Raw genomic sequence first — 12,258 nt, 5'->3', positions numbered from 1 at the left:
CTTGTATATGGATAGGAGTATGAAATAAAATTTCTCTTTATAGTGCCTGGATCATTACAAAACTAAAATCTGCCTTATAGTGGTAGTGGCTAGATGATCCTCGAAATTCTGCAATTTGAATTTAGGCATTTTCGGTTTTATGAGAGTGATTGATTTGAATGTACTAATTTGAAGGTTGTTTGTTATTTTTGCATGGATTTGCCTCATCAGGACTCAGCCATTTCCATTAAATGCCATTGCAATATCTAGTTAGTGCAATAAAAGAAGTACCATTTGTCTCTCTTCCTGGTCTATGCTGGAAGTGACTCATGAATTTGCAAACCCACCCTGACCTGGCTCTCCTGGGGACAGAAGGGTGAACATACCCACTGTCCCCACTCCCACCTCCTCTTCCATCAATGCATTACTGTGTCTTTACCCCTTCCAGGAAGCTGTGTTAAAAATTCCTAGTACTATCAGGCTGAATATGGTGTTTTTTTTCTCCTCACAGGATTTAGGTGTGGTGATGAACAGGAATAAGTCTAATTAAACTGTGTACGCTATAACAGTCTGTTAAATTAGAGGAAAAAAACCTGCTCTCAGCTTCCTGCTCTCAGCTTCCTAACTCTTGAAACCAGATAATGTCTTTAAACTTAAAAAAAAAAAAAAAGGCGGGGGAGGGGGTTTATTGCTTTAAAAATAATTTGAAAACCACTGGCCTGGACTTTTGATACTAAGCTTTTAGTGGCTTAGCAATATCACTATTTCTGTAAAAATTTTAGATACAAATAGTAATAGCATGCTGATGCTTTTATGACACATTTCACCATTACACTGAACCACATTTATAGAAAGATAAGATTCGAGTGCTTCCATCGAGACAGAATTTGTGAGGTAGAATCCAGCTGAATGTTAGTCAGTGTTAAAAAGTGTTTGTTCAGTGATTAAGCTGAGAAGCTGTTATGCCTTAGCACCTAGCACAAAGATCGAAAAAACAGAACTATTTTATTATTTAAAAAAATTCATTATTAATGTAGGTAATTTATTCTTGGAGGATCTTTTTCCTTTTAAGCTGAAACAAATTAAGGGTGGACAAGTGTCTCGAAGGGATTTCTGCCAAGAGTAAAAATCATACCTCAGAAACACATAACATATATAATATGAAAATTTATCATCATTGTTTTATTCTAAAAAAACTTAAGTTTTCTTTTGAAAAAAGAGTGAAACATCAAGATGTAAATGGACTGGAGAAGTACTGGCAGAATTTGCTAGTGTATTTATTTTCTATTTTGGCAAGCAAATCCCTCTGTGAATTTTCTGTTAACTAAGCCTGCATGTGTGGTAGGTGTATTCTTGGTCAGTTAGTTCATGCAAGCGTAAAAAGAAAACAAAAATAACCCAAAAATATACCTACCAAAATAAAGATTAAATTCATTTCATGATAGCTAAATGAAAACTTTGGTAAGGACACATTTATTTGCATGTATAAACAATTTCAAGCAAAGCAGAAGCATTAGCAGACTGACAAATTTGCATTTACAGTGCTTGTTTAAATAAACAAATATAGAATGTGGGAGTTCAAGCCTATAATCTAAAGCTTAGACCAAATAGAGGCCCTTAACATATATGAATCTAATCATTTAAAAGTACAAAACTCTTTTCCAATTATTTAAACTAGTATTTTTCCTGGTGAAGTCCATGGTAATTCTTAAAGCACGTGGAATTTTAAAGGCATACTAGATGGCTGCAATTAGTAAACCATGCAGTCAACTAAAATGTTTCCTCTGATCATCCCTGCCATACCCCTCTTCTTTCAATTTGCTAGAACTGATGAGGTTATGTTGCCAACTATGGCATTCCTTTCCCTTATTCTGATTGTATTTAGTTTTGTTAGCCTTAACTTGAAGGATCTCTAGATTTGAGAAAACAAGAAGTATCTTACTTTTACCAAAAAAAGAAAAGAAAAAAGTGTTAAGAGACCTTGCTCTATATAATGTATATGAAATAGACACACATTGTATTACCAATCTCATTTTATATCTAGTTTTCCAATGTAATTCAGTGTTTGGAAAAAAAAAATCTGCTCTTAATTTCTGGAAGAAAGCAATGACCATTCAACTACTTTTCTCAGCAAGCTTTCCTTTTAAGGACACCTAAGAGCAGGAAAAAAAAAAAACCCTTTATTATTCTTATTAATTTTTGTTTATGTATGAAATTTCTCTGAGACACAGGGAAAATGAGCTTTCCCGTTGTTATTCTATTGCACCTGCAGTAATCTGGATAGTTGAAAACTATTACAATATGGGCAACATTTACAAAACGAATGCAAATTGATATTGTTTAATTGTTTTTAACTTGATGAACAGATTTAAAATTTTACTATGAATCTATAATGGAGTAGATAGTCCCAGTGTAAAACATACTTTAAGTATTTAAATAACGGAAAAAGCTAAAATTAAATACTAGAAAATATAATAAAATGCCATTTATTTGCCCATTTTAACTATGTGGTTTGTATAAGACTAAATATATTAATGAGAGCCCACTTTAATCTATCTTTCTCTCTGGCTCTCTACCCAGAGCTTTACTAAGCAAGATTTTATGGAAATATTCCACAATTCAGCTTCTTGCTCATTGTGACTATCCTTACCAATGAATAGTATAGGAAAGCAATGTTTTACTCCACTGCAGAGATCCCTTGTACTATTAAAATGTGGTAGGTGTTGAGACACTTATGAAAAGTTATTCAAGTTGATATAATCACAAAATGAGATTCATTCTCTCCTTCATCAGAGAGCTAGGAAAAACTCTTTCCTCCAAAAGCAATGTGCCCTTTGAAATTGGGGTCTAAAATAAAGATGAATGAATAATTACAGAAAATTTTTTCTCTAGAGTTTATATAGCTTATTTTCTCTCCCTAATCATTCTGTCCATCAGTGATTAAAAATCTGAAGTGTCATGCAAGCTTCATTGTTCTGTCCTTAACCGATCTTTTTCATTTGTTTCACTTTTACATTACTGTTTTGCTTTTGTTTAATTAAATGATGCTAGCAGCTTCTGTTGGTGGGGGGAGTTCATCAAAAGAACTATATTTACACTTTTTCACATATATGCATGAATGGAAATAGAAAATGAGTAATTAGATTGTATTTACGTATGCACACATCTTGCAGGCATATAGTGGGGGGCTATGTTAGGAACCACTTGCTAAAAGAATTGTTTTTTGGGGTTAATTTGGTGACAGGGTCTTGCTCTTTTGCCCCAGCTGGAGTGCAATGGTGAGGTCTCTGCTTACTGCAGCCTTGACCTCCTGGGCTCAAGCAATCCTCCTGTCTCAGCTTCCCAAGTAGCTGGGACTACAGGCACATGCCACCACACCTGGCTAATTTTGTATTTTTTTTATAGCAACTTGGCTTTGCCATGTAGCCCAGGCTGGTCTCAAATTCCTGACCTCAAGCTGTCTGCCTGCCATGGCCTCCCAAAGTGCTGGGATTACAGGTGTGAGCCAGTGTGCCCAGCACTAAAAGAAAATTTCAAATCACTTTGATAATGAACGTATAAATAGTGTCACAAGCCCCTAATTTCCTTATGGTTAATTAATGCTAAATGGATGATACAAGCAGTGAAATTTACAGAATTTTTTGAGACTCCAAAAGAATCTCCTAGTATACAAGTATTTTGGAAATCATTTCATTAATTTCTTCTAGAATTTTGCATCATGGTCATCAACCCAATAAGCCAAGGCATGTGTCATTAATGAAATTAATCTAGGAGATGATTTCACTAATATGAATAGAGGTGAAATGAATAGCCCAAAACCTCAGTGTGCATGTCACCAGTCTGTGTTAGTGTGAAACGCTATGCATAATGGTTAACTCTTTTTAATCAAGAGAAGATATTTGCAACATAGAATCTTCTCAGGCAGTTTCAAACTTAGTTATTTGAAATGCTCCCCTGGTTATATTTTCTTAAATCTCATTATGTCACCTTGTTCATTTTCATTTCTCTTCAATTGCTTTTTATTTTACTTTAATAAAATGTAACACCATTTATTTTCCTTATTTGAATTTACAAATGCGAAGTATGCAGAATTATAATTCTTAATTTTAAATGTTTTACCTCCGGTTCCCCTTAAAGTGAATTCACTTACTAAGCTGCTGAGTCATTGAGCTGATATTCAGATGCCCTTTCAAAGCAGGCCTGAATTCCCGGATCTCTCCACAGCCGTTTTATTACCTCAGCCAGTTGAGGCGTCATGCCACCATCTTCCAGGGTATTTGCCATTGCATAAAGTTGTCGTTGGTCCTCCTAGAACAATATTTTGGTGAGAATAAGAATGTATTATTTGGAATCACATATTCTATTTTCTAATAGAGTATTTTACTGGGATAATTTTAATCTTATTCCTCTAGCTAATAATTCCACCAAACATCTTTTTAAACTATATTGAGGTAAATAGAACTAAAGTTTTTCATGGCTGGATGATGTCCAGAAGAGTTCTCCTTTGCAAAAACTATAAAATATTATGTGAAGAAATTAGCATATTTTGAAAAATGTCACTGACTTCTGAATATGATATCAAGAAGGATAGTAATACTTTGCTGTACTCATATTGAGTTTGCAAAAGGTCTACATATTATACCAAGGTAAAAGAAAAATTAACCTGATTTAATCTGGTATTTTCTTCTTTTTTTATTCATTGCCATGAATTTTTCTAGAAAAAAAAAAGCCAAGTAAAAATTAGAGTAGACTGGGCATGGTGGCTAACGCCTATAATCCCAGCACTTTGGGAGGCCGAGGTGGGTAGATCATGTGAGTCCAGGAGTTTGAGACCAGCCTGGACAACATGGCAAAATTGTTCTCTACAAAAAAATTAGTCAGGGATGTAGTGCATGTCTGTAGTCCCAGCTACTTGGGAGACTGAGGTGGGAGAATTGCTTGAGCTTGGGAGGCAGAGGTTGCAGTGGGCAGAGATTGTACTGCTACATTCCAGCCTAGGTGACAGAGCCAGACCCTGTCTCAAAAAAAAAAAAAAAGTAAAAATGGAAATAAATTCATTATTCTAAAATTGTATTTTTTCAAAAAAATTAATATATAATTTTTGTCATCAGGTTACCTTCTTATAATGATATTAAGAATGGTAAACATTTGGATCCACATAATATTTTTGAACATCCCTGTAGGTATCGTTGATTGCATATGCCTTTGGAGCAAATCAGTAGGACAGAGATGAGAGTTTTTTATGCAAAGCAAGGAATTATTGTCTTAGTCCTGTTGGGATAACATTTGGAGGTTACCAGCGAAGAATGAAATAGAAGTTTGCTGAGTAAATACTATAGTCTGCAATTTATTTAAACAAATAATCAAAACAGCTTTATGACAAATCATTTTTTTAAAGATTAAGAGGTTGAGTTTCAGAATAACTAAATTGACTGTGGGTAATAGCCCAGGCAAATGGAGAAGTCTGAACTCAACCTTGTTGTCAGCCTCCAAAACTGATATCCTTTTTAGCTCATAATCCTCCTAGTGCATATTATTACAATTTACAAAACTGCACATATAATATCTCACATAATCCTCACAACCGTGAGATAGACACTATATTTTCTCCATTTTACATGTGAGGAATCTAAAACTCAGAGTTTTAGAAACCAGTAAACCAGTAAATACAATAAGCATCAGAATAAGAGTCAAACACAAGCACATTTTGTGCCATGTCAGGCTGTTACCGTTACAGGAAAGGGGTCCCAATCCAGATCCCAAGAGAGGGTTCTTGGATCTCACACAAGAAAGAATTCAGAATGAGTCCGTAGGGCAAAGTGAAAGCAAGTTTGTTCAGAAAGTAAAGGAATAAAACAATGGCTACTCCATATACAGAGCAGCCCTGAGGGCTGCTGTTTGTTCATTTTTGTGGTTTCTTGATGATATGCTAAACAAGGGGTGGATTATTCATACCTCCCCTTGTTAGAGCATATAGAGTAACTTCCTGACATTGCCACGGCATTTGTGAACTGTCATGGTGCTGGTGGGAGTATAGCGGTGAGGACAAGCAGAGGTCACTCTCATGGCCATCTTGGTTTGGGTGGGTTTGGGCCAGCTTCTTACTGCAGCCTGTTTATCAGCAAGGTCGTTATGACCTGCATCTTGTGCCGACCTCCTTATCTCACCCTGTAACTTAGAATGCCTTAACTGTCTGGGAATGAAGCCTAGTGGGTCTCAGTCTCATTTTCCTCAGCTCCTATTTAAGATGAAGTTGCTCTGGTTCAAATGCCTCTGACATTACCAATGAAGTATGTTCAATAAAAACTTGCTGCTTTTCTGATACAATTCAGCTTATTATTATTTTGAATTGACTACAGTTTTTTTTCTACCATTTTATCAAAAATCTGCTCTTTGTATAAAAAATAAGGGTATGTCACTTACTGTTAAAGAGACACTGGTAAGGGTAAAAAAAGAAAACAACTTATTCTATCTTTCTTCACAATCAGCTTTTATTGTTAAAAGTAAACTGATCAGATGATCATTGATCCACATATTCAACGTGTAAACCAAAAACAAAATTTTAAGTCCCCCAAGCAACAGAATTCTAAGCCCTGCAACCAACAGAAATCCCTCTTGGCCAAAAGAATTCCAAAGTAAATCTGAAAAACTAGGTCAGGCCCTGATAGGAAGGGTGGGTTCAGACATGCCTCATTAGGCTCTCCACCCTTTGGAATTCAGGCCTAACTCACCCGCATTAACATTAAAACAGAGATCTTAGGACTGATAAAACAGACTCTTTATAGCAATAAGAATCCAAATTCCAACCTGACTCTCAGTATACAGCAGGCCCTGAAAGAAATTATTTTACCCCCAAATATATTTTTTGGCATATATAAAAGAATAAAAGAAAATAACAAAATACAAGCTGTCTTTTGTGGGAGAAATTTACATTGTGTAGAGAATCCCCTTCCCTTTTCAAGGCCTTTTCTGATCCTGGTGAGATTAGCTGAGAGTCTAGCACTTTTTAAAGGTCTATATAGGAAATATTTGCCATCTATTGCCTCTAAGGGTGCCACCTATGAGACTTCATCTACATAATAAGAACATTGGTCTCCACAGCCTCTTAACCTAGAGACTCCTTTCTATTCATTCTAGGCCTTTAGACAATAACTTAATTCTTTCAACCAATCAAAAAATAACTTAATTCTTTTCAACCAATCAGAAAATGTTTGAATCCACCTATGACTGGAAGGTCCTGCTTCAAGTTGTCCTGCCTTTCTGGACTTTGCATGTATTGACTGATACCTGCCTGTAACTTTAATCCCCATAGAATGTATAAAATCAGGCTATAACTTAACTACCATGGGCATATGTTCTCAGGACCTCCTGACACTGTGCCATGGGTCATGGCCCTCACATTTGGCTCAAAATAAATCTCTTCAAGTATTTTACAGAGTTTGGCTTTTTTGTCAACAAATGGCCAAATCAAGTCTCAACCTGATTTTCCTGCATCAACACAGGATAGATTTTTAAAACCCCATTTCTCTGTTAAATGGATATGAAAGAGAACTGCAAGTTCCGTGAAATATGCTCTGGTCACTTTCACTAGCATCATGCTATTGGCTCCTTCCACTATTAAAGTGCTATTTAGGACAAATGATGCGATAAAACAACCACTACACAGTTTTATCCCTAAGGAGAAAAAATTATGTATCTTGTCAGCATATCTTTACAAACCAAACAGATACACTGTTTCATTTCTTTCTTTTTTTATTTCTTTTTTCTTTTCTTTTTCTTTTTTTTTTTTTTTTTTGAGACGGAGTCTTGCTCTGTCACCCAGGCTGGAGTGCAGTGGCACAACCTAGGCTCACTTCAACCTCCACCTCCCACTTTCAAGCGATTCTCCTGCCTCAGCCTCCCAAGTAGCTGAGACTACAGGTGCACACCACCACACCCAGCTAATTTTTGTATTTTTTTTTTTTTTTTTTTTTTTTTAGTAGGGTCAAGGTTTCACCATGTTGGCCAGGATGGTCTCAATCTCTTGACCTCATGATCTGCCCACATCGGCCTCCCAAAGTGCTAGGATTGCAGGCATGAGCCACCATACCTGGCCTTCCTTTTTTAAAAAAAAAATCAATTTTTAATTTCAATATACTATACTTTATTTGTAGAGGTATCATGAATATAGTTCTAGTTTAAACACTTAAATATTACGAAGTCTCCCTTGACCACTTCAATCCTACTACCTCCCACAAAGGCAAGTTATCCTATCAGGTTGGTTTTTGTGTCTCCAGACCTTTTACTTTTTAAATTTGTGCATGCATAGGTGGAGCCTATGGTAATGATTTCCAATTCAGGCTGCACATTACAAGCATATGGTGTACCCTTAAAAATACTGATAGCAGAACTGCAACCCAAACAAAACGAATCAGAATCTCTGCATGTCAGGCCCTGCAAAGGTAGTTTTTAAAAGCTTTAAAGTGACACAACTGTTCTGACTGCATTAAGAATTTCTGGCAATATACAGTTGTTATTTTTTTAACCATAAATAACACTTTATTGAACATAGTGTATTTCCATTCTTGATGTTCTTCTGTGCTTATTGAAAAGCTGGTATAATTTCAATAATTACAATTCTTTAAATTTAAAATTCTTTAAAGCTTTTAAAGGATTGAGCCTACCCATCAAATGTGAATTTTTAAAATATATAACACCAAAATGTATAGGTATTATGAAAACTTAGCTTCCTCATAATGGCCAAACTGATCGAACACTTAACTCCTACTATTTTATTATATTTTAAAAACTCTAGTAATTTCTCACCAAACTCAAAACTCAGGCTAAAACCCAAATCCCTTATCCCTTACTGTGACTCACAAGGTTCTACATGTTTTGACCCCCTCTTTCCCTCCTTTCTCCCTTTCTCTCCCTGCCCCCACGACTCAAGATGCACTGAACAATTTGTTGCTCCTTGAACTCACCAAGCCCTCATTTCAGCGCATTTCAATGGTTGTTGCCTCCATTTCCTTCTGTGGTTCATTTCCTTTTTCACTCAAGTCTCTTCCCAATACCACCTCCTCAATGAAGCCTTCTCTAATCATCCTTTCTGCCACATTTTTCAAATAACACCCTGTGGATTTGAGTGGCATCCCAAGCTTGGGAATTACAGTGGGCCTGGAATGGCTCATTCTCTCTCTCTCTCTCTCTCTCTCTCTTTAAAGAATATTTATTTTATTCATTCATTTCTTATTTTACTTTAAGTTCTGGGATACATGTGCAGAACATGAAGGTTTGTTACACAGGTATACATGTGCTATGGTGGTTTGCTGCACCTATCAACTCATCTTCATTCTCTTAAGATTGTGTAACTTTGGGACTACATTGTATAGAAAATAAAATATGCATTTTCCCTACAGATTACTCAGAACTTCATCATTAATATTAGGGATCCCAGGTGGTCTTAGAACTTTGCGGAACTTATTCTGAACCCTAGAGTCATATTTCCAAAGATCATGAAAAAAACATCAAAAGAAAGGAAGACTATATAGTTTACCTAGTAATTGTGAGAAATGCTGAGTTAAAAATGCCATGTTTTGTTGCTACTCGGATTTCAGAATCTTTGAGTAGTAATATTGGTTGAAAATTTCCAAGTTATTGGATGCACATATACCAAACAAATCTAATCACAGAACTTCAGTTATAGAACTTTCTGAGGAATCAGTGCCTTTTGGTTCATATTGTAGAGTTTACTTTGTAGGGTTCTATATCCAAGATGATTACAACAGCACTCAAATTATGTAGTAAAAGTGTTACAATTTTCAGCATCTTTTATGTCAGTTGTGTGGATTCTATATGCTCCAAAATAGGATATAATAATATTCAAAAGGATAAGTAGATATTTACTAAATATCTTCATTATTTCTCCTTTCCTATTTCTTCAGGATATGAAGGTTTGTTACATAGGTAACAAAAAAAAGAGGGTTTGTTAACCCTCTTTTCAAGTTCTATGCTTAGGAAATTATAAGTCTATCAAATACTAAACCACAACCAATAAGAACAAGCCCGATTTAGCTGCTTCGCCTCTAACTACATATCCCATCTCTCTCCTACTCCTTGGCTATAGATAGGTCCTGAAAATATTGTCCTTAACCGTTCCAGTAGCCTATTCTCATTTCTCCACATACTCCACAGGAGTAGGAGTCCACCATTCTTTTGAAACCTCTCTCGCTGTATTCCCAATGGCTCCATATTTCTAAATCCAATAGATTCTATTTCGTAGGCCCCTTTTTTGACCTCTCAAGACCTTTTGATGTGGATAATTCCCTTTGGAACACTTCTCTTGAATGCTGTGATTTCACGTACTTCTGATTTCCTTTTCTATCCTCTCCCCCGAAGTGTTCTTTTCCTAACAAATTAGCAGAAAATACTGTTTTTTTTTTCAACCCTCTTCCCTAGACTCTGTTATCCCTAATACCCTTCCCTTCTTAATCTAAGTGCTTCACCTATTCCATCCTACTTTTTTAGTATGAATTATATGCCATAGTATAACGGCATGCCAATAACACCTAGATTTAGATCTCTAGACAAAGTGTCCATTTTGGGCTTCAAATGCACATTTGTAATTGTTTACATATGTAGATATCAAATAGAACTTACAAACTCATTTCCAAAACCAAACTAATTGGTTCTTTTCCATCCTCATTTAATGTTAGTGTTCCGCTTCTTAGTAATTCCTTCTTTAAGCAAGGATCGAGCTCCACATTTAGCTGCACATCCCTTTTGAAACAGGGTATTTTTAGTTACTTGTTAAACATCAAGCTCTCCTCTCCTGATGACATATTATTTCCATCTCAGTTACTGCTGAGCCCTCACTACATCCCCAGTATCCAACTAAATGTCTACCACATCAATAATAGTTTAATAAAAAATAATTTTTTCAAATGATGTTGGATGTGTAGATTTCACTACCTAAATTTTAATGATCCTATATTCAAAATAAATATTGAAAAATAATACCTAATATTTTACTGAAAATACCTAATATTTACTGAAAATGTACATTCTATAATACTCTGTATATAGTGGATTTCTTATGTTTTTGCTTCCTTCTTTAAGAGTCATTGTAACTCATGGAGGAAAGCCATAACATTCTGTGGAAGCAGACAATGAAATTTAGAGAGGTTAACTTGTCCAAACTTATAGACCCAGTGACTAATAAAGCTCACATAAATTTTCTATCAGAACTTTCTCTCTGGCAATCTGTGTGATGATGTGCAAATGGTTATATAAAAGTATATGCACATGTATAAATAATTGAGAGCTAACCAGAACTCTGCAAGTCACATGTAGGTAGTGTTTAGCAGTCAATCTGTTAAATAAACAATTTCAAACAGGTCAAGAGTATATTAATCTCAAAATCAAGTACTAGAATGCAGCTGAAACTGCTAGAGTTTACATAAGCTGAAATCAAAATATGAACTATGTTGTGCCTGACAACTGTGATTTTCTGATAGTTAAGAATATAGGTACTCTTGAGAAGTTATGACAATGGCTAAGTGCTGCTTAAGTTGATCTGTTTATGCCATTCAATGTACAGTTTGAATAAACTGTACTTTTATTTTTTTAATTAGCATGATGGCAGCAAGGTGTAGAGTTTATTATTTTCACTTCCCCTGTATGTCAAATCATTAAGACTTCTACTAATAAATCTCACATCTCACTTTTTTTTTTTCAAGACAGGGTCTTGCTCTGTTGCCCAGGCTGGAGTGCAGTGGTGCCATCACAGCTGCTGCAACCTCGACCTTCCAAGCTCAAGTGAACCTTCCACCTCAGCCTCCCAAGTAGCTGGAACTACAGGTACATGACACCATGCCTAGCTAATTTCTTTTTCTTTTTCTTTTTCTTTTTCTTTTCCTTTCTTTTTTTTTTTTTATAGAGACAGGGTCTGGTTATATTGTTCAGACTGGTCTGGAACTCCCGGGCTCAAGTGATCCTCTTGCCTCAGCCTCCCAAAGTGTTGAGATAATAGGCATGAGACACCACATCCGGTCAAATATCAGGTATTTAGTGATCAGAGCATCACTGTTTCACAAACTTTGGGTTGTAAGAAAGATACAGTCTATTTAAATAAGTAGCAATAGGCAAGATTGTGATTTCCAACTTCTCTGGCACAAATGCATGGAATACCGTATTGCATCTACAAATTTAAACATCATTAAATCATTCTCAAAGGAATTCAGAGGGTACGTCTATTTTTGTAACTATTATTGCCTAAGAGAAAAAAATAAATATTTCTAA

General features: G+C 35.6%; 1 protein-coding gene across 1 annotated transcript in view; it reads right to left on the bottom strand.

The window, feature by feature from the left end:
- Positions 1-12,258, bottom strand: part of GNAT3 (G protein subunit alpha transducin 3) — a 53,862-nt gene that overhangs the window by 16,099 nt on the left and 25,505 nt on the right. Inside the window, exon 4 of the mRNA XM_032753494.1 lies at positions 4,130-4,287. Within this exon, the coding sequence (XP_032609385.1) occupies positions 4,130-4,287 (158 nt within the window). The remainder of the gene's footprint in view (positions 1-4,129; positions 4,288-12,258) is intronic.

This window comes from Hylobates moloch, unplaced genomic scaffold (genome assembly GCF_009828535.3).
Source record: "Hylobates moloch isolate HMO894 unplaced genomic scaffold, HMol_V3 SCAFFOLD_1, whole genome shotgun sequence".
NCBI classification, from domain to species: Eukaryota; Metazoa; Chordata; class Mammalia; order Primates; family Hylobatidae; genus Hylobates; species Hylobates moloch.
This window is presented reverse-complemented; position numbering and strand designations above follow the sequence as displayed.